Source organism: Watersipora subatra, chromosome 10 (genome assembly GCF_963576615.1).
Source record: "Watersipora subatra chromosome 10, tzWatSuba1.1, whole genome shotgun sequence".
Taxonomy (NCBI): domain Eukaryota; kingdom Metazoa; phylum Bryozoa; class Gymnolaemata; order Cheilostomatida; family Watersiporidae; genus Watersipora; species Watersipora subatra.
The window spans coordinates 3,268,397-3,292,329 of record NC_088717.1 but is presented as its reverse complement, the minus strand read 5'-3'; the positions used below and the strand labels follow the sequence as shown (position 1 = coordinate 3,292,329).

Below are 23,933 nucleotides of genomic sequence, written 5' to 3'. Positions count from 1 at the left end.
TTCTGCGAATATTAATAAGCAGCAAGTGTTCGCTCGGAAGTGTTTCTATTTTAATTTGAAATAAAAAACAAAATAATGATTATAAACAAATTATTGTGTAATAGTTTTAAAATATTAATGTTCTGTCAAAATTCAACGAACCTTAGCCTTCACCTTTGTAATTAAATGTAGGTCGAACATCGCAAAACCGAAAGCGTTAGGGCTAGCGATCCCCAACTGTCAACAACAGTCTCGCTCAACGGATTGGCTTTTCTTATTCTGAACCTTGGCTTTGCGCAGAAAAGCGATAGTTTCTATCTGCTAAGCAAAGTTAGAGCTATCTTAGTTTATGGGACTTAACTTAGCTATTGCTATTTGTTAAATAGTTTTGTGTTTTACAATCTATGGTTATTTTCATATCTAATGTACGCAGTTTTTTTGTTTTTTTGAACTTGACTTTGACTGGCCTAATTGGATTAAACCAATATGTGGTTTGTAAAAGTATAGTTAGTGTTTGTTCTCTGCCCAAGTTTTTTATTATTTTTATGTTAGCTTGTTGATTATTTATATCTCAGCAATTGTAATGGCTGTTTGTAAAACCTCTGTGTAATGTTCCTAACTGCCCTTCGATAGAACTACCTATCAAAATAAACAGTGGCATCTGAAATAAGTCTGAGCTTTAACCTTATGGCACTCTTTTATGACAAACTCACAAGTTCTATTGACAAGCAGCAGTAATTCTTTAAGACCACGACCAGCCAACTCCTCGTTTTAGCCCCTACCAATCATTGTAGCCTATAACTAACTGCAGCTTATTATTAGAAAAATGCAGAGAAAGCATGAACACTAGTCAATGCGTCAAACATTTATATTGTAGCAGTGAACTTATTGAAACTGAAATGAAAGCATGTTAGGATTCTTCAATCAACCTGAACCATTTGCTGACCAGAAATATAAAGACTTAAAAGCGCAATGTAAGGAGACAGGTCAACTTTTTATTGATGAAAAGTTTCCTACAAACTATCACAGCTTGTTTACTGGTGGTAACCAAAAGATATCTAACATTCAATGGAAAAGACCAGGGGTGAGTTTCTCTTAAAGGTCATTCAAATCGAACAGGATTCGTCTGTTACAGCTTTCAAATTATGCATTTTACCAAGTGGATGCATTTTGTTCCTAATATATGTTGTCTGCCGTAAATTTTACAAAACTTGTTTATAAGCTCATTCATTGAGCAGTGTTGGTCACTGAGACATTCTGACAATGATACGATTTTCGCTATGTATGATCTATAATGTGCTATCGTTTAACATATATCCGATATTAAGTGTCAAGCCACTGAAATTTTGAATGCATAGGTGTCATATATAGACCGATTGTGCCATAAGTGTATAATTTCGGAATTAGAGCAAAAATATTAATATTCTTAGTGATTAGTGTAGATACGGTATATAATTAACTACGGATTTTGCGAAACTCAGTCCCCTATCTAAATATTATCTATATATTTTATAATATGTATTTTTAACATATATTATATATCAGTAGGCCTAACCTACCTCATCAGTAACTCATATATGGAACCTGTGCATTATTTCCTTTGGTTCGGAAATTGGGTACAAACCTTTAATAAAATCTAGAATTGGTCTTGAATGAAAGAATGAGCAATTCATTAAGAAAAAACTCTACAACGAACCTGTGATTGATTTTTATATTTCAACAATTTCTATTACCTTTTAATTAATTCACAGCAAATTCTGTGAAAAGACTTCATATCAGGCCTAGGATATTTGTGACTCTTATAAAGCTCGAGCCTGAATCTTTTGATTGCTTGTTTTACATCTTAGTCATGGGTTGATATACATTTCCAAAATTCTGTGGGAAAACAGATTTCTGCTAAAGATAGTTTTCAAGTGGCTATTTTGCAAGGATTTATTGAGATGCTTTATTAATGAGGGTGTGGATGCTTGTGGTGCATAGTTGTCAGGATTTTGAAATTGAGTGCAATGCCAAGCCATCATTTTTCATGTATGATATACTTGATGCATCTGTTTATTTTTTTGAAGTTTTTTCTTAATAATATGAAAGATAGTTTAATTAAGCCTCTATTCTCTCAAAACTGTCAAATACTTGACTCCTAAATGGAACAAATAATAATAGTCAGAATACAATAAAAACGGTAAAACCAAAGATTTGTTGTTCATTGTAGGAAATAAGTGAGAAACCGAAACTCTTTGTGGAAGGCACCTCAAGCGGTGATGTACACCAGGGGCAGCTAGGTAACTGCTGGTTTGTGGCTGCTACTTCCTGTCTCGCCATACACAAAGCACTTTGGTCTAAGGTAAGTTCATGGTTGAAACTATACTTTTTTATGGTTTAGCAGTAGGCATAAATTTATAAGTTTCATAATTGGGAAGCGTTAAATTTTGAAAAAAATGATTCTCCGGAAAATTCAGCTGTTTGCTAGATTGATTTGCAATCCGCTTGAGCAGCAGCATTTAGTCTTTGAACTTACGGCGTGACTTACTTTTACTCTCCAATTACGCCAAGTCTTTGCCATCCAGTCTTCTAAGTTGATTAGTTGTTAGTTATTGTCTCCTCCATGTTTTTTGTTCTGAAACAATAGGTAAACATTGGATCACTATTTTTCTTTTTGCTTTATCTCAAATCAGTGTCAGCTATTTCATTGTTAATATTAGATAATGGTCTAAAGGTACTGTTTGCCCATGTTCAGGGGAAACAATCTGTGTACAATCATGTTGTTTAGCAGAGTCTTTTATGTGAAATTGTTAATTTTTAGGTCATTTGAAGCATCCGTTTCCTTGTAACTGGCTAAAATGTACACGCGTGTTTGACCATGGCTCGAAAAACAGCTATGGTTTGGACAAGTTTTCTGATGACGTGCAAAAAAGAGTTCTGAGTTGTTGTTTTGGTGTAGCTGACCAATGAAATGACCAATGAACCTCGCATATAGAATGATTGTGCAAAAACTAATGCGAAATTTGTCAGTTATTCCTAAAAAGCTAAAACGTTGGAGGCCAATAAAAACTACCTTCATTTTCATCTCTTTAGATTTTTTCTACTAATATCACTCGTTCAAACAGCTCGAAACTTCTAATAGTTATAATACAGTCAAACATGGATAACTCGAACTTCAAGGGACCGAGCAAAAGTGTTCGAATTATCAGAGCATTCAAGTTATCAGAGCACTGTCACAAGTCCATATATTTACTTATTTATTAGCAGATACATGTACATATACAAACTATAATATAAATCAAAAGCACAAATGGCTTGTTTCAAATTAAATGCTTCTAATGTAAAGTTTAAAACGTTTTCATGAAAAAGTATAGAGATTTTTCTATCACTTGAGATTGGTTTGTTGTTTGAGGTGATGTTATTGCCGGGACGTTTTTCAGATTGACATTGGCAAAACTTGATCGTTGTTGAAATGCTCAAAAGAAAAGACTTTTTTTTCTTTTGGGGTTTTACCCACGATCAATTTTGCCGTTTTTTCTTGAAGTTTATGCAGATTACCTTACTTTACCTGGGATTCGTTAAGAGCAACACTCCGAGGCAGGTCAATTAGAAGTTTTACGAGGTTTTACGGTACATTCTATATCACTCACGCTTTTTTAATAGATACTTATTGAATGTACACACGTATTCTGTGTTTAGGTCAAACGATGAATAGTTTTTTGTAGCTCAGACAACGTATACATTTAATTACAACATTTTTTAAGACGTTTTAAACATTCAACATTCCGACGTTGATTCAACACGGAATCAACGTCGGAAAACTATTCATCACGGGCTAGCCGAGTCACGCACTCAAGGATTTTCGCCACGCACATACAAAACAACATGCGATTTTTGTTTTGTATGTGCGTGGCGAAAATTCTTGCGCGCGTGACCCGGCTAGCCCGTGCTATTCATCGTATCGCAGTATAAATCAAATTTCACCAAACTTTTAGAAAAGTCGTTGACAAAAATATTTTGCCGATGGTGGTAATAACGACGCTTATGAATTATGAAAAGATGAAGTTTACCTCTATGGCTTTGAATAAAGTGATTTTCTAAAGCGAAAACAACCGTTTCGGTAGCTGTTGGGCAAAAAAACAGTTCGAATTAACAGTGTTGAATTCGAGTTATCTATAGCAATTTATCATTACGTGGGAACGGACCAAAGGAAATGTTCGAATTAACCATGTGTTCGAGCTATCCGTGGACGAGTTATCCATGTTTGACTGTATTTTGTTTGAATTAGAATTTGTCATTCAAACTAAGCAAGAAACCCTACAAAATTGTACCACTGAAATGTTCTCGACATTAGGAAAGCGGTAGATCTTTACTCCAGTTTTAGATGGTGTTTGGTTGAAGCATTTTGGAATTGAGATTTGTATTTTATAAACAATTAAGTACAATGCTTTCTATAAACCATCAAATGATTAGTCGAAATAGTAAGTCTTTTGAGTCATAGTGAAAAATGCATTTACATTTTGTCAGTTACTAGAAAACTGATCGTTCAAAAGATATGCACCTTGTTGATTGCCCGTAAAAAAAACTATGTTCAACGACATGGTGTGAGCAGATTGTTTCATCTGAGCATCGTCCAACAGGACCTTAGGCTATTAAATATTGTTAACCCGTTAAATATCGCCGAGTGAATGAATTTATAAGCTAAGGGTGAGTTCACTAATTGCCTGGAATGTGATACACGATATCTTATTGGAGTCTGGAGTGGCCTCCAAGTGCAATAGCTTTACTATAGTCTTCTATTAATTCATCTATTCCGTACTATTCTACTACTAGCTTGTTAATAGCTCTACATCTAGTTATATGGCTTGTACAGGCCTTCATTTATGATCCATTCAAAGATTTTAAGAGAAATGGTTGTATGAATAGCTGGTACTGTTTATAGTTTCCAGGCCAACTAGATGATACATTCTACAACTTGATGTTTGAAACAGAGGTTCACAGGAAGTTCACTTTGCCCCCCTTTTCAACTAGATGTTGTTAACCTGCACTCATATCGTTGAATCCCTCAGTAAAAAGTACTTACCATTGATTGGCTCTTGGCAGCTAATAATGCCTAGTTAGACTTTGTATATCTGCAGTCCGTCAGCTGAAAATATGTTCTGTAGAAACTCACTCGCCAACTGTTTTACCTGTTGGAGTTATCCTTTCTTTTGCGTGTGATCTCATCGTGAAAGTGCAATTTAAATACTCAAGTACTAGTTAGTTCAAGAACAAGTAGCTTGTCATATCATAGTTTGCCAGGCCTAGAGTTTTATGTTTGTGTGTGCCGTCATTTTTCATTCTTTGTTACCTATCATCATAACTGCATCATGAGTAGCTGCAGTTTGTCTCTGCTCTTGTGTAACTCTAAAGTAGTGATCTTACTAATGAGAGCTTTAGTCTAGCTAGTCGACCATGTGGCATTTCATCCTTTCTGCAGAGGACGAACAACTCTCAGTAAGTTTTCTTTGATACTACAAGTCCAAGTTCACTCGTTTCAGATAATACCAGAACCCGATGAGCAGGAATGGAATGACGAAAAGCCAGATCAGTACCAAGGGATATTTCACTTCAGATTTTGGAGGCATGGCATCTGGGTAGATGTCGTCATAGATGACCAGCTGCCAACAGTCAATGGCAAACTGATCTTTATCTCGTCTCAGAGCAAAAATGAATACTGGAGCGCGCTGCTTGAGAAGGCGTATGCTAAGTGAGTCATGGTAAAACTAAATAGATTTCCTGTTGAGCCAACAGCTAATGCCGATAACTATTGCACCTTAGTTTGGCCAACCGTTTAGCCTGTGATCATAAGATTAGTAAATGATTTTTATTAACTGTGTTCATCAGGTTTTTTGTAGCCCCTACAAAAAGTGTTTAAACACATCTTGTATTTTAATGCCGCAAGATTTGTCAGAATCACTGATAACATCACAAAAATAATAAAGAGAACCAAGCTATTACAACTATTGACTCATTCGATGTAAGCAATGGTTGTCATGGTAACTGCATATGCAATTTCCTTCTCAGGCAATATTTAACCGATACTTTCAACTAAATTTCTAGAAATTCCATTGAAGGCACAATCTAAATGCAAGTGTTCGGTGTTGTATCTCGTTGCCAAAGTGTTGGTGTATATCGTATCATTGTACCGTGTCATTCGTCGATTCTTTTTTTATATATGTGTCTCATTTTGATAGTTGCCAGTTGTAATATGTTGAATGATTGGACTGCTTAATTCCGTTTTATGTTCGGGATGGATTGCTCATCAAAATTGTGCTATTTGGTAACAGTTGCGCCTGTGTTGTTGTTTCACATAATTTGTGCTGACAGACTAGGCTAGCGGCTAGTATTACATTACATCAAATATCTTCCTGCGACCAGCATCTTCATCATCTTAAAGGTTTACTTGCAACAAAATTCACATTACAATTATTTGGTATCAAATGATTCACCATGTCTTACTCTGCTGCGTTGTAGGTGCAAAATATGTGGAAATGTGATTACAAGCTTGTAAAAGCTCAAAAACGAACAGTTGATCGCAGCCATCATGAAAACGCCCTAGTTTAAGATCCGTTTCCAAAACGGCTCAAATGGGATGTAGCTAAACAATAAGGCTTCTGTTTACACTTTCTTGCAACCTCATTCGTCGAAATATTTTCACAATTATACTTCACGTATTCAATAAAACCATGTCTATTGTCCTTACGCGTCTATTTCATCATCACTGTAATGCTGTCATTTTGAGCACTGATATCTCAAAACCCACCGTGAAAATTAGTTAAATTTTCTAACCTTAGCTCGAAGGAGTGCATATCATTCTCTGATAAACATGACGAGTCTGTTGGTCACCTGTGATAGTCGAAAAATGCTGCAAAAATTATTCGCGCTATTTGGCAGGAAGTTGGATCACATGATCAGATTACGACTAGATGATTAGACCAAGCCCAACCAAAACTGTAAAGTAGCGAGCGTCTATATTTGATACAGGCTTTTCAGTAGAACCCAAAGTGTTTGTCATAAACTAGCGCTACAAGACGTTTTATATTGAGCCTTTTATTCACGCGTCAAAACAATAACCAAATTGTTTGAGTACGTCAGAGAAATAAATTGATTCCAACCTCCAATTGATTCCAGCGTTTTCGTGATAGGGGCTGGCGATTATTTGTTCGTTTTTTATCTTTTAGGAACTTATCATCACATTTCCACATATTGTGCACCTACAACACAGCAGATTAAGACATAGTGGATTATTTGATACCAAATAACTGTAATGTGAATTTTGTTGCAAGTCAATTTTTAACTGGACATTCAAAAAGTTTTTTAAGTATTTTGAGTTCCTGTTAACAGTGTTCTAACATTTTAGCTTTTCTGGTTTATGTTTTACTTTCTTAAAAAATAGTAGAGGGAGGGCAGATATCACTTTTAGGAAGGGTCTTTGTTACAAAGTTATCTGAGCTTGTTTTATATGTGTAAATGCTAACCTAATTCGGATGCAGGAATTAGCCTGACAACCATATTTGTTTGACCTTAGGAAACACTGATATTACACCTAGTTTTTTGCATAACAGCATCAGAGCATCATTAAATTAGCAATGTGTCCGTTTGTGCTTCTAGTCTTATACTTCTAGTCATTTTCAGAGCTCTGTTGTTCAGGCTTTGCTTGCTTTTACGTAGCATAATAATAATAATAATAATAATAATAATAATAATAATCACAACTTTAGACGTAACAGAATGCTGTCAAACATTCTTGAATATAAAAAATGAACTGGGAAATTTGATCTAATCCGCTACTCTAATTGGGTCGCATGTGCTGCTCGTACAATGATATGCTGTTTTAATAAGAGTCTTGCAACGATCTCATCCTGTTGCAGGCTGTTCGGAAGCTACGAGGCATTGGATGGGGGTGGCCTAGAGGAGGCTCTCGTAGACTTCACTGGAGGCGTGGCAGAGACTGTCGAGCTACAAACCCCGGAGTACTTGGAGAGTGAAGATAACAGGCGCGCACTTTACGAAGTCCTTAAGAAAGCTATCAATCAGAAATCTCTAATGGCTGCTGCTATTCCAGTAAGCTGGCAACTTAGACTAATATACTCAGATAAAGGCTCAAGTCAAACATTGACTTCGGTCGTTATAACAGTTTAAATGTCATGGACAAACATGTTTTGAGTGTTTGCTATTCCACAGATGTTAGCGTTTAAATCATAAGGGTTGTGTGAACCAAGCTTTGGAACATATTCATTATTTAGTAAATGTCATTTAAACTACTCTGCATGGACTGTAGGAAGTTTGATGATATAACTGAATGAGCCACACCCATGAGTAAGCCTATTTGATGTTGGGTAAGTGTGACTCCTGTCGCATGTTATTATATTCAAGTAGCCGGTGTCTGTCTAGACAACATAATGGAGAAATTTAAAAAGCAAACTTTGTGCACAGTAGACGCTTCTGCAATGTAAATAATCTATTCCTGGAATGTTTCCGTTATACGAACCGTAAAATACAAGGAAATTGCCTACTCCATTCCAAGATCTTTCCCAAAAAAGGAAAGATCTTTTGATCCCTACAAAAAAGATTCTTTTGGCCCTACAAAAAAGTCAAAACTAAACTTAATTTTTTGGTTTAATGGATTTTCAGTAACTGTAGTATTATTGGGTTGTATCCACGACTCTTCTCCTTTTTCATATCACTTGCACACATTTTATTCTCCATGATTGCGGTAACTGCTATAAGTTAAGGAAATGCACGCCTTAGAAATCCGTTTACAATGATTTGTTTATTATTTTAGACAACAATATCTTTTTGGCAAATGATAAAAAATATTTTATACGTCTAAAATAGAGTAACACAAAAATATATTTTTGCTATAACAAGAGGGACGTCTACCTGTCTGTCATTTATCTATTTTCAAGGTTATGATAAAATATAGCTTTCTTCGATGCACCAACTCGTGCCATTCAGATTAGTAGACTGGCGCTGTAACACCCGCACCAGTCGTTAACCTCTGTAGTTCTGAGCAATTGCACAGCTACTTCCTGTACTTTGTTAATACACCTAACTATCTATCAGGGCGTTCTAGACTGTCTCGTAACTTGCCAATATAATAGAGATTACGCTAAACGTGCGTCGATTTTTCTCTCTTAATTGCGGTAAGAGAGAAAGCGATATTTTTTGACTAACTGCAAGATTCTTGTTATTTAAATAGAATTTGAGAATTTGCACCGACTTGACACTTTTTATTACATGTATATGTACATTTTTTACGTAGTGGGAAGCTAATACTTTTCATAAATTATTTACGTTATGTTTAATTTATGTTATAGGAGGTATGCGTTATAGGAGTGTCTACTGTAATAGCCTCCAAAACTAATGTAACCTACTTACAACTTCCATTGCTTATGTGACCTACTTACAACTTCCAATGCTATATGCAGATTGTCTTCAAGTGATGTAGTCTGCTGATGTTTTAACCTTCCAAAAAATGACTTGGCAGCATATTTTGACAGCATTGTACTTTCCTTAGATTTAAATTAGACTACAGCAATGTGATTGACAACTAAGGCCACATAAAGGTCACATGAGCATGAAAGCAACTGTCATTCAAGACTCTTCTGTGCCAAGCTTTGTATTAAAATTATTGAAGGCCTCAGCTGTTTAAAAATATTTCTTACTGCTAATGTGGGATGACTGCTTTTATTTATAATCATGTGTTAGGAACAGTTTCTAGCAAAATGATACTCATCCTGATCAACTAGAAAGACATTCAAGGTTTACATAACAAGTATTTAATGGTTATGGTGACAATTCCAGCATCAAAAATGCATTAAGATTAAGGTGAGCTCTCGTTTAGGCGAGGCAATAAAACCATAGTAAAATAATAATATGGTAATAAAACTATTTAAATTTTTATTTAAAACAAAATACTAACCTTTACTTTACGCTGTGGCATTAGTGTAATAGGTGGGTGACTATAAGGAGAAAACTATACATATTTATACGTTATAACTGAACTACAAAAATAGAGTTCAAAATCGAACGATGTTGGGTTTTTTTTTACTGGAATTAGATTATTAGCCCTAGAGCTATTATAGCCATTATTAGCCTTAGCTATTATATCCATCTTTAACACATTGTGGGTTCCCAGGGCCTAAGGATGTTCTAAAAGGTCAATGATGTTGAATATTTAAAGTTTATAAGTACTTGTAGATTTTTAATATCTTCTTATTTCGTTTTACATTATTGTTAATGAATGCTACTTTTTGGCTTTTATAAATGCTAATGTCTGTCTAGGCAGAGTCCAGTGAGGAAATGGAGGCCCGGACAGACACAGGGCTCGTCAAAGGTCATGCCTACGGTATAACGGAAGTTAAACGTGCGGGTCTGGAAGGAACTGGTCTCTTTGGCATGTTCAATCAGGATAAAATTAATATGATACGTCTCCGCAATCCTTGGGGCAAGCATGAGTGGAATGGGCGATTCTCAGATAGGTATGTGAGTTGGTTGTGAGTTTATGCCCAAATACAGTCAAACTCCAAGTTTTAACATACGATAAGTTCACTCAACATTTGAAGTAATTTGCTGGCACATAACTTCCGGAGTTTTTGAATCCTTGCAGTTTTGTTAATCAGTTCATATGTATATAGTTCATATGTATATAGTTCATATGTATATAGTGCACCTTCATCTAATTTACTATATTTCTTCTTTCTTCGAATAATACCTTACTTTTTGTATGTCTTAACGTCATGTGTATCAAGAGTAGAAGTTATAAGTTTGATCTGTAAGCTGAGATTATCTGATTATCTTATGATATGCTGAATTTTCTGGTTTGAGTTTCTTCTGATAAATTTGTAGTTCTCCGGAGTGGCAAAAGATTTCGGAGTCTGAACGAAAGAAAATGGGACTCGTATTTGAGGATGATGGAGAATTCTGGTGAGTATCTGCCTATGCAACAAGCATTTGTTTACTAACAAGCATTTGTTAATTGTCAGGCATATGCTAGTCAACAAGCATTCGCTAACCAACGAGTATACATTGCCAACAACCTTTGGTAGGTTCCAGTATTTGATGATCGTCAAGCGTTGGTTATCCAATCAGCATTTGCCAATTAAAGGGCATTTGCTAGCCAACAACCATATGCTATAGATCAAGCCTTTTCTAGCTATCAAGGATATTTGAACCATAAGCAATTGTTACCCATCATGCATTGGTTAACTAGCATGCAGTTGCTAAGTAACAGGTATTTTTATATCCATGCAAAAGCATATCCAGAGTGTGAAGTTCAGTAAACTATATTGGGTTAGTTTATCATTTGAGGGTAGTTGCATATTCTAGCTAATAATGGTATCATTTATTCTTGACAGGGTAACGGTAACGTCCTCTTTGTTGAGATCATTTGTAATATTTCATATGTTGAGTGTTTCATCTGTTCCAGCAGCTGTTTTAAGTCCTTTATATCATTTTAACTCTCCTATACTTTGAAATAATTCAAAAATTTTGACACATTCATAATTTTCATAACATTCTTTATCTGCTACCAAATCGTACATTTGTATCTCCAGCGGTGAGTTAAACCATCATCCTAGGTACTTTGGTTTATTGTTCATGCAAGCTGATGCCATAAATTTCAACCAGTCCTGATATACGTGTTTCTAGGTTGAACTTGTACTAACTGAAGTAAGAGATGAGTGTATGACATTTACCGCATGGTTGCTCAATCTCACCATCTAGTTGCACACATTCTCTACATAAGTTGTTCGTATACACATTTGTCCTCCACAGAAACACTAATATGTGGTGCACTCAGTCATGAAAGATAAATAATTAGGTTAGTAGTTAATCACTATATACGGAACGTAGGATAAAATTTATATAAACTATAAATTTAGGTATTTAATCATCAAGGTAGACAACGTGATGTTTATATAAGTTGAACTACAAAATAATTCTTTATGAAAAAGAAAAATATAGTTGTGTACTACTATTAGGGGTGTAAGCCTCATACTGGAATGATTCTGGTACGTACTTGATAATATATAGGATATAGCCATGCTTGCTACTGCCTTGCTTTACCGGTAGGATATAGCCATGTTTGCTGCCGCCTTGCTTTATTGGTAGGATATAACCATGTACCCTATAACCTTGCTATATTGGTAGGATATAGCCATGTACCATACAACCTTGCTATATTGTGTTTGTGTTTAATGTCTGTTTGATCATGCCGCAGCTGGTAAAAATCTGGTTACAGAGCATTTTTATGATAGGCTAGTAAATCCATGGAATGAGTCTTCTCCATATCACTCGCTGTTATCTGTTACTAAACCTTTGGGAGCGGAGTAGGTCAGTTACCATAGCGATGAGCTTCATTCTCTTCAAACATTTGGCTTATTATAGAATTGACTTTAGTTGCATTCCTAAGTGGGTGTTGTGACTCATTTTCTATAAATTAGCATAGCGTTGCCAATACTCTCTCTTATCATATCTTATTAGCAATATTATGTGTGGTGACTCATCTCTATAAACATACATCCAGGATGACTGTTCAAATTTACCTGCCTAGCTATTGACTTAGACCAATTAAGACCATGTATTTTGTCAGATGTCTACCTGTTTCTCACCATCTATGTGTGTGTGGTCAATCAATAGCAAGGAGGCTATGGCATAGTCAGCATTCACCAACTCGGCCTCTCACCTTCAGTCAACCCAGAGTCCTCAACCTGTAGGGGTTGAGGACTCCGGGTTGTTAGTTGAGTATTAGCAAGAAGAACTAGGAATTTCACTGTCTTCTGCCTTACTGATGTTTATTTGGATTTCTGTTGGTTTCAAATGCCTTCTAGCTGATTTAAACAGTTGCAGTTCTCGCAAATCCCTCGTTTCTTGTTTTTTAGTTTCTCACAGCTTGATGATAAGACATTCTCATGCATATTTGTCTAGTATATTCACAGGAACTTTTCGAGTTATTATGTTTTAGGGATTAAAAGTTGGCACTTTTGATTAGCGTACAGTTTTTATTGAAGTCGTCTTACTACCAATAATCTTGCTTTACCTCCTAGGATGCACTTTGATGACTTCTGCAAACATTTCGTGACTGTTTCCGTGTGCAGAGTTGTCAACCAATCGATATTCAGCGTTAACAAGACTTGGGAGGAGGGCAAGCTACACTCTGCCTGGGTTCCTCCCATGTTGGCTGGGGGCTGCGCTAACTACAAAGATACCTTCCTCAAGAATCCTCAGGTATGTTTATATTTAATAGAATATAAACTATTTACCACGACCAAAAAAGTACATATTCAGTGCTGGACGAGCAGTATTGAGATTGTCTGCGGAGACCAGTTGTCAACTTATGTATGCTCTGGTGTAATTTGAGGAATGTTGATAAGTGAGACAGACAACTATGAGCAGCATCTCTTTTCGATACATTTTATTATGTTTATTGAAATCTTTTGCACTAGATATTTCAATATATGTATATAGGACAGATCAGTTGGTATAATTGTAAAAATTACACTCAATTAACTAAAAAGAAAGTGGCAAATTAACTCTTTCGCTACTGTAAGCCGATGTATCGGCTTTCGCGGTAATATATGTACTGACCGTAAGCCGATGTATCGGCTTACGGTCACTATGTATCGGCTTATCAATAGGGTTTCACTTTTGTTTTTCTTACGAAGCCTGAACATTAGCTAGACCAATCAAATTTTGTCTCCAACGAAACAACCTTGTTGTAAATCACATGCAACCAATAGACAATTTTTTGCCTCAGCATTTCGATTTATAATGATTTTTTAAAACGGGAAAACCAGATCGTTATCGCCATGGCAATAAGAAACACGCCGCCTTTGTGCAACGCAAAAAAAGCGTCCAAAATTTGGCAAGAGTGGGATTCACTAAACAATTTTATGCTTATTTTGTTTGTAGATATTTCTGTTCTGAATAAGATGCATTTTACAGTAAAACAATATGTTTTGATTCTTGAGATATTGCGTAAATACTAGCGGTATATTAATTTTCGAAAATCCGTATGAATTTGGGCAAAATAATCATTCGGTCATTTAATGCAGTAGTAAAAGAGTTCATGGAGCTTGTAATAATATTTGTCTCCAACTGCGAAGTAATCTCCAGCATACGATTTGTGAAGCTTTTTGAAATATTGAAGTTTTGTGAATAAAAACAAATTGTAAAATTAATAAAAAATATAAGAAATAAAATTAATTCAAACTATATTTAGTATAACTTACTCTCTGTACTTCTTTTGTTTTATCGCTAAGCTTACGCATTGCCAAGCCTTCACTTCCATTCACATGTCTTTGAAGTAACTCAACAGTAAAAACCTCTTTACTGTTGGCTATTTTCATCATTTATTTTTCATGCAGTTCAGGTTTCTCTAGTTAGTTTTTTAGATAATATTACATAATTATAAATATAGTTTTATGTCTTATTGTTCTATATGATCACTTGAACTAGTTGATCATCATTTTCTGGGCTCTCAAACGAGTTAAGCGAAATATAATTTATTACAAGAGTATTTGCATACGGCGGCAACCAATATTTGAACTGATCCATTTTATATGTCAAGGTTTTACTGCATATAGTTCAGCGAGTGTCATTCAAAAGTATTAGAACTGACCTACTTATCATAAATTGTCCTACCGGTTGTAAATTGATGCTTCAACATCAGATTTTAAAGGTATAGAAATTGGCAGTTTGACGCTCCTGTAGTTTTTTGATGTTGCAAGAATAAGTAAGCCTGATCATCGCCAATCAGGCTTGGCCTGCTCTGTTATAAACAGTTGGCGTTCCTTAGCTAGGTTACGCTGATAATATCATCGGTCTCATGAAGATCTTAAGGGTTGTCTTCTTTTGAGAACTATGTGTCGGGTGTAGAGGATGTTAAAAAATTATTTGTATGAAGGGTTAGAGTTCCAATTTTATTGTGGTGCTGCACGTAGAGTTGCAAACGCCATTGTGGATGCGTCAATTATGATTATAAACCATTAAGTAAGGGAGAGGCAACTCTTAATTAACATTATGCTCCTTAAAGTATTCCATATTATGATTGTATAATTAAGCTATAACGCTGTGTCTACTGATTAGGATGTATTTTGCTAACCAGAGTAATTAGTTTTACATAGACTGGAAGTTGTCTTTTTGTAGTTTGCCTTCTCAGTAACTAAAACGGAGGATGATGTCCTTCTTAGTCTCGAACAAAAGACCACAGACAGAGCGAAGAAGAATGAGACAATCGGCTTCCACGTGTTCAGAGTCAGTAGTTTATTCATCTTTGTTCATATTTCTTTATAGGATTGGTATTTATGTTGGAGCTTCATGTATGTGTAAAAGTGGCAGGCAAAAGGAAGTTACCATGAATTACTTTCTACCAAGGAGCTTGATACCTGCATGTACTAAGATATTGCCTGTGTTCTTTGTTAATAAAAAGACCCATAGACAGAAGGTAGTGGCAAACTTAACGATACAGTAGTTAAATTAATAATCTATTGTCAGAGGTCCGTTATGCTTGGATGGTATGTATGTACGTATGTATGTGCGTTGTATGTAGTCATCTGTGGCTGGAGTTTATTACGTATGGGTGGAGTAGATATAGAATTCAAACCATCCTTGAAATGTTAGAAGTTTAGATTGATCAATATACAGTAGGCGCTCCTTCGACGAAAATAATCCGTTCCAGGAACGTTTACGTTTTAGGGAATTTACATTATAAGAACAGTAAAATGCATGAAAATTGCCTAATCCGTTACAAGATCTTTTCAAACTCACCCCTTTGGTTATGCGAAAAGGAATAACTTGACGAAACTCTTTCAATTTGTGGGCTGTACCGTATTATTGGTTTGCAACGACAACTTTTCTCCTTGTTGTGATCAATATCACTGGTTTTATAGATAGTGATTGTGGATTTTTATAGATGGCGATTGCGGTAATTTTGCAACAAGTTGATGAGAGCTGCACATTTTCAACATTCAGTTACGATTTGCTCATCTTGTCTAAACAGCAGTATATATTCCGCAAGGTAAAACTCGTAACAAATATTTTGTACGTCTACAATAAGGCAAAACAAAATCTTTTTGCTATAAAAAGCGGTTCTAGCTGTTCGTCGTCTATCTGTATCCAGGGGTCAAGGTTAGGATGAAAGATAACTTTCGACGATACTACAACTCGTGACATTCAGATTGGTAGACCGACACTGTAACACCTGCACCAATCGGTTGCCTTTAGTTATTTATGAACAAATGCGCAGCGATCCTAGTCTCTGTTTTGTTGGCACATTTGACGATTTATTATGACGAACTAGAATGTCGCAAAAGTTATACATAATAGATATAACGCTACACGCACGTCGGTTTTTCTTCTGCAAGTGTGGAAAATGTGTTATACTAACATTCAAATCGATTTTGAAAACTCAATCGAGTTGACACATAACGTTACATGGATATTTTTTACGCAGTACGGTGCAAGAACTTTACATGAATTTTTTACTTTATCTGGAGTTTACGTTATAAGAGCCCCTACTTTCTTCAGTTTTAATGTTTGATTAGTTGGTATTAAAATGTATTTTAATACAATGTGCTTCAGGTAGATCCACAATTAGTCAGTTGTTTCATCTATTAGAGTTGTCTGCTCACTATGCAACAAAAGGCTGGAAGGCTTACGAAGCAGTCCTGCTTTTCTAAACCCGTTGGTGATGGCGGATTTTTTCACAGAACTTCACGCTGTTAGGATCCGCTGACAGACATCAGAAAATGATGCTTTTCGCATGCTGCCGGTTTTTGTAAATGACTTCTCCCCGCTCGTCATCCTAGTCTCCCACTCAACCCGGAGTGCTGCTTTAAATGCTCGGTTCACAATGATGTCAAGCGGCTGCAAATACTTTGTTGTACCTCCAGGAATTACAGCTGGAATTGAGTTTGTTTTCTTGATCGCCTCTTATACTGAATTTGTGATGTGCGCCCTCATGCTATCCACAACAAGCAGCCCTTTTTTCTTGTGAAAAATCCTCCCAGGCGCTTGCTGCAGCACTCGCTTAACCATTCCTTCATCAGCCCTTCAATCGTCCATCCTTTGGCGTTAACTTTGACCACTATACCTTTCGGTAGTTGTTCTTTAGGCATAGTTTTGCGCTTAAAAATCACTATAGGCGGAAGTTTTCGTCCGGACGCCGCGCAGGCCAGCACACATGGGAAGTGTGCCCTCTCGTGGCCAGTTGTTTTCAGCAACACGGATGATTCGCCAGTTTTGTTAGCCGTCCTATTTAGAGGCAGATCAAATGTAAGTGGTACTTCATCCATGTTTATGATCTAGTCTAGTCCAATGGAGTGCTCTTATATATTACTTTCAACAAATGCGTAAAAGTTTGTAATCTTTTCGTGATAGTCAGGGGGAAGTTGCTGGCAGAGAGTGGTCTGTGCCCTGATGGACAGGTTTTTACGTCTCATAAATCTGAAGCGCCATGACGGCCCCGCTTTAAAATACTCAATATTCATTTCGTGCGCTATTGTTTAGGCTTTAAGTCGGATCTGAACGGTGGATACACCTCTGCCATCTGCTCTCTGAATGTTTACCCAGTCCTCCAGGACATTTTTGAGTTCAGGCCACCTGCTTTTATGTCCTCTGAAAGCTTTCCTTGACTTTTGGCATCGCATGAGCTCTTCATGCTGCCCCCTCCAGCGTCTCACCATACATTCATTGATGTCAAACTTGCGTGCAGCCGCACGGTTTCCTTCATGGATAGCAAGATCGATGGCCTTCAGCTTGAAACTTGCTTCATACGAACTTTTTCGTTTGGGTCCCATTATGCTTTATTTATTTATAATTCTGATATATATTTGCTAGCTTAATAAAAAAGAAACGTCTGCTTATTTGCGTAAATTTTCTTTAGCATTGATTCTAATTCCGGTTAATGCACCCTAGCGGTGAAAGAAAAAACCACAGAATAGCTGCACCCTTGTATGAGCCACATGGTTCAAAACATCAGAAAAAAGTAGCGGCTAATAGTCCGAAAAGTACAGTATACTGTTGCATTATACATCCTGGGACTGGCAAATAGTCTTTTTGATGGCTGCTTTTCATAGCGGACAGTTGCACACATTTTCATGCTTCTCTGTCTGAACATTGCTACCTCATCAACAACATACCTATAGGTGGAGCACAACAGAAGGACCAGAATGCATGAGCCACTTCCTGTAATTTCTTCATCCAAGTTCAAGAACAGCCGAAGCATATTCATGAGACTGACCTTGAGCAAGGGTCGTTATGTAGTGCTGCCATGCACATTTGACCCTGGCAAACAGCTAGAATTTCTTCTGAGAGTCTACACAGATGAAAGCATGAATCCTTTGTGAGTGCCATATTGGCCTTGCATGAGCTCCACATGATTTCTATGTCAGTGTTCTTTGCAAGGTGTCTATTAGTTAAATTTTTGGGTACGATAAGGGCAGCTTCATGTGGAACGAATACGCACAAAATGTCGGCAATGAGTTTTTATGTTTCATTTATTACTAGCTGTGAAAAACATGAAAATTTTACTGCCTTGCCGAGGTCACCTGGAATCGTTAACCAGGGTAATGACAGTCGGTTTTGTTGTCAGGTGGTTTTGGAATATGAGAACAAACTAAAATGGTATTTTGTACTTCATGTCATGCTAAGCGTGCCCTTACCTTAGGCTCACTCTAGATAGTTTATCTAGCACCTTTAGACAACTACAACTGCTAATCGCTTAGCGGTAGTGAAACATACATGTACATGTATGTGTTTTCTTTTTATCACAAATGTTGAGCTATCAGCTTGGTTGATGGAATTGGTGAAATGTTTGTAGAAATTGTATGTAAAGCCTGTTCAACAGTTTAATACATTTTTCGGTTAGTTTAATTATCTGTAGATTTCCTTGCCTGTTTGCATGTCTTTTTAAATTGTTTATATGTATTAGACTTCAGCATTAGTGTTAACAGTCTAACCTTGATGTAGAAAGTTCATTCATTCTGACATGAACTTCATAGTTGGCACCATCATATGTTGGAGCAAAAGTTCTTATAAAGATATGTTGTATTATGTTTAATTCTTACCACAACACAATAATAAATATTTAAATAATTACATAATCATTAAGACTGGCGTTTTATATAGAATAGAGTAAAAATGAAAGCATTTAAAAACCTCAATTACATTTCAACGCTAAATAGCTAAAATAATAAACAAATACAAAGGCTTTTATTAATTAATACCGTACTCTCCAGACATAAACAGCGGTGTAGGCTTGTTGATGTATAAATTTAGGGATTAAGAGAGTGATAGTAATACATAGCATAACTTACTCTAACCTTGATAATATATAATTTAAATTAGCCTAGATCATATATGTTTTGTTATTTTTAGTTTTAATTTCTATCAATATTTTTTATTAATTAATGTTTTGAGATATTTCGGATATCGTCTGTTACAAATTCATTATATGTCTAGACAAATATATGCTTGATTTTTGCGTCATGTTTTGAAAAAGTTAGATTTCTTGCACAATGCGATTTGACTGTATGCAAATAGTTGGTTTTTATCTCAAGGTCAATAACTAGTAGTTCAACTTGATCTGTGTGTGTGGCTTTATGTCTAGTCACTTAGTATTTTCATGGTTTTTCTTTGTTATCCTCTCTCTCTCTTTGAATCTTACTCAGCCATTAAGTGATTATTAATAGTGTGCTGAGTTGGAAGTTCTAGCACTAATTTTTGCAAAGGTTTTTTCACATATGTAATCTTATTTCCGTATTTTAAAATTTTGTTTAAGTAAAAATATTTACTTACTTTGCAGTCTTTTACGAATAATCATCAAATTTTAGGCTATTTTAAATATTAGGCTTGTTTTAATATAACAAAATGTGCACGTTTATTTGTCACCAACTTCAATCGACCATATGAATGATTTAGCTAGTAACAAATGCTGACTCGCGTGTGCCAATGTTTAAAAAAAGAAAGTCCGAGTTCCTAGATGCATCAACCATTCATCACCTCCCTTTAGAATGATTTCTGGTCCTCTAGTAAGGCAGCAATAGCTTGATAACAACAAGATGCAATGATCTAATGGAATAAGAGATAGATTTAGGTAACTTTGAACAGCAAACTCCATCCAAAAATTGCAAGCGCATCTTACTCACTGAAAGTCTGCAGACCCATTGAAGAAATGATATAATTAGCAATTCTATTAACGGTGTCTCAGCATCATCCTTCGCAATGATTACTCTTTATTTGATAGCATAACTGAGAATTTTAGCTATAGGTTGTACATGGTTGTCCCCTAGTGTAAACTTGACTCCCAGCCAATTCATGGATCATCTGCAGTAAGCATTCGGCTGCGCGAGTACTGCTTCATCAGCTTGTTGAGACCGTAGTCGGTGACCTTGATAGTCTGTGACCTTGATAGTCGGCGACCTTGATAGTCGACGACCTTGATAGTCGGCGGTCTGACATTCACAGACATTTGATCAAGTTTGAGCAAGACTAACGCTCTAAGATTTAGTAAAACAGGCCCAAGACTGCTGTATAGCATGCTGTTAACAAATTGTTTCATCTCACTATAATTAGATAATCCTCTGAAATTATTGGCTTCATGCAAGTTCTATTATCATTTGAGGATGACTGTTATATTACTAATGAAAAATTGTGTTTATCTGACCTTAACAAGAATTTTTTTTAATTTTCTGTTTGTTATCATTATCGTCACTAAAATGAATGCTTCTCATAATTCGTCATTAAAACCATGATTTTAAGAAAAGATAGAATAAGTGATAACAAGTTCGACTGACTAACTCTGATTGTAAGATTGTTACTGTAGGTACATCCAAATCTGCATAAATTAGTATAAAGTCTAAGTAGTCTATCGCTACTTTTTTCAATAAGGTGACCTTATGCTAGATCTTGCAACGACATTCTTATGCATTCCATTGCGGCTTAAGGGCTGCACTTCCTTATAACCTAGTAATTACCATTTCGATCTAGCGTTATATACATTTTAATATATTTTTTATAACCGAACTACGTCTTAGTGCAATTAGTAGTGTTGATGTAAATGATCAATTCCCAAGCAGAACTGATGCTAAAAATAACAGGAGAATGAAATGAATCTTTTTCAGCAAGACTCAACTTCTTGATTGCGCAGTCATAGCATTTCAGTTGGAGATTGTTTTACATGTTTCCCCTGTGTTATTCTGCTGAAGTCAAGTATATGCAGGGGTATGATTACCTCGGCTGGCATTACAGGCACTTGACACTGGACTCTCCTGAGACGCTCGGTGGTTTCTGTGGACTCTGCGGCTCTAGCGTTCAGCTCGGAGCAAGAGTAAGGTTTGTGAGAGCCCACGGTCTCGAAAAGCAGGACAAAGTCGGGGGTTAGTAGATTTGTCTTCTCGACACTCCTGATAGGTAACTCTATCATACATTAAAACTGGGAAGTCGAAAGACCGGTCTCACATGCGATCTTGCTAGAGTTCAGCTAACAAATAGTATTTTTAGCTTTGTTCTTACGTTTCTGAGTAGACCTGGTTTGGTGTGTCTCACATCAAATTTGCTTTAAATAATTCTAGTGGTGAAATTATATAAAAGTTGTTGTTTTTATAATGGTGGCACTTGATACATAGTCACTAAATGGTTACCTTGACTTTCACTTCAGATCATTTTGTCAGCTATGTAAAAATGGAGGCTTTACGGATCATCAATGATATCATCGATGATTGAGAAAGCCTCTATTTTTACATGGCTAACGAAATGAGCTGAAGTAAAAGTCAAAGGATCCATTTATTGACTATGTGTCGAGCACCATCACTAAAGATCAACACAACAAGATCAACTTTGTATATATACAAATATATATATATATACAAATATATATATCATTAATGCACTATGTACATGTAATGTATCATTGGTGTGATATATAGATATAATCGATGCATGTAGTGTGCTAAGTTATATATAATATATATATAACTTAAATTTATATAACTTATCACACTATACCTGTGTTAATATTGCTCACATATACTGTTGGTTACATATTACATGGGTTATCGTACGTATCTTTTTCCAGTTCATCTAGCTTGCAAAGCTTTGGTGTCCTGAGCGGCTTTCATAAATTTGGTGTTGTCTTGCATTTCAGGGGCTGACCCATACCTGCTTGTCAAGTGCCAGAATGAGACAGTACGGATACACACACTGTATGATACTGTTGACCCCGAGTGGAAGGAGCTAGAGTCAGTTCTTTTCTTCAAAACTAAGGCTAGCACTCCTATCACAGTTGAGGTTGGTACTAAGGCTAGCACTCCTATCATAGTAGATGTTGGTACCAAGGCTAGCACTCCTATCATAGTAGATGTTGGTACCAAGGCTAGTACTCCTAGCATAGTAGATGTTGGTACCAAGGCTAGCACTCCTATCATAGTAGAGGTTGGTACTAAGGCTAGCACTCCTATCATAGTTGAGGTTGGTACTGAGGCTAGCACTCCTATCATACATGTAGTTGAGGTTGGTTCTAAGGCTAGCACTCCTATCATAGTAGAGGCTGGTACTGAGGCTAGCACTCATATCATAGTAGAGGTTGGTACTAAGGCTAGCACTCCTATCATACATGTAGTTGAGGTTGGTACTAAAGCTAGCACTCCTATCATAGTTAAGGTTGGTACTAAGGCTAGCACTCCTATCATACATGTAGTTGAGGTTGGTACTAAAGCTAGCACTCCTATCATAGTAGAGGTTGGTTTTTTGATGTCTTTTCTATAGAGTCGAAATAGTCCCAGATTCAACACCAGGGTTTACATATTAACGCGATGGCTGCCGAATGTGGTAAAGTATTTGAAGGTAATCAGCTCATAGCTGATTAGTCAAAGGATCATAAGCAGAGTTGAGCAGGGAACCAAATGCTGCCATCATGTACAAGGAAAGGGTTCTGTCGCATTCTCCTGCATTTAGTACTGTACTGTTCATATTGGGTCATACTGATCGCATCACAGCAAGTCGGAGAATTATGAAAAATAAGGAAGTTGAATTGTTAAAATAACACCAGCAGCAGGTTTTATAACTAGTTTGGGGGAACAGCGGGAGACAACCTTTGGATGCCATATAACTGACATTTGTATTTTCGATTTTTCTGCTGAGCCACCTTTTTTGTTTAAAGCGTTCAAACTGGTGAATTTGGCAAGTTATAAACAGGGTACGTCTGTTTTTTCATTCCTATATTAAAAATGTACAACCCCATTTTAGAACTTTCTAGGCCTCTAATATGCTTCCTTTTGTTTCAAGGTTGTCTTTCTTTAGTTTTCCTGCAATTTTATCAATTAGCATCTTAGTGAGACTTACTGTCAATTGTCTGTGTTCGTTAATGATACATCATTTATAGCCAATATTTGTAGATATGGAACAAGAACAACATCCGTGATACATTCATGGGTAAAGCGATAGTCCTCGCTTCAGAACCTTGTGAAAATAAGGCTATGGAGTTACCATTACACGGGGCTAAGGATAACGACCCGCAACCGCCTGGCCGATTGGTCGTTACTGTAACAGTGAGACAAGATGTGGACACCTTCTAACAATATGAAATCACTGCAGCTGTCTCCTTGTATCGTTATGCTCTTTTTGTATTGTTATTCACTCTGTTTAGTGTAGTCTAAATTGTTGCTGGCATTCTAACTTTGAAGCTGTTGTATTTTCGAACCAATCTCTTATATCTTAGTTAGTTTACTGTACTTGTTATACACGCACCTGCTTGTATCTGTCTTTTTATAAGAACTCATCGTATTGTTAATGTTGGGAGCCATTATTTTATTCAATCTCACTAACAGCATTTGTTTTCGTTCTTTATGGTCATCATACAAGCCAGTTTTAGCATGAATTATAATTAATGAATAAAGATGTTGAAAAGCGTCTATTACATTTGTCCATAAGCA

The 23,933-nt window shown here is 36.2% G+C and overlaps 1 protein-coding gene across 1 annotated transcript; it reads left to right on the top strand.

Annotated features, from left to right (window-relative positions):
- The first annotated feature begins 171 nt into the window (after nucleotides 1–171).
- On the top strand, nucleotides 172–23,912 carry LOC137407382 (calpain-5-like). Its single transcript, XM_068094020.1, has 13 exons — nucleotides 172–309; nucleotides 857–1,063; nucleotides 2,189–2,320; nucleotides 5,499–5,707; nucleotides 7,872–8,064; nucleotides 10,288–10,484; nucleotides 10,852–10,929; nucleotides 13,050–13,230; nucleotides 15,151–15,258; nucleotides 18,150–18,346; nucleotides 21,253–21,380; nucleotides 22,148–22,290; nucleotides 23,397–23,912. The coding sequence occupies exons 2-13, from the start codon at nucleotides 887–889 to the stop codon at nucleotides 23,574–23,576; spliced, it is 1,923 nt and encodes a 640-aa protein (XP_067950121.1). The 5' UTR covers nucleotides 172–309; nucleotides 857–886; the 3' UTR covers nucleotides 23,577–23,912.
- The last annotated feature ends 21 nt before the right edge of the window (nucleotides 23,913–23,933 follow it).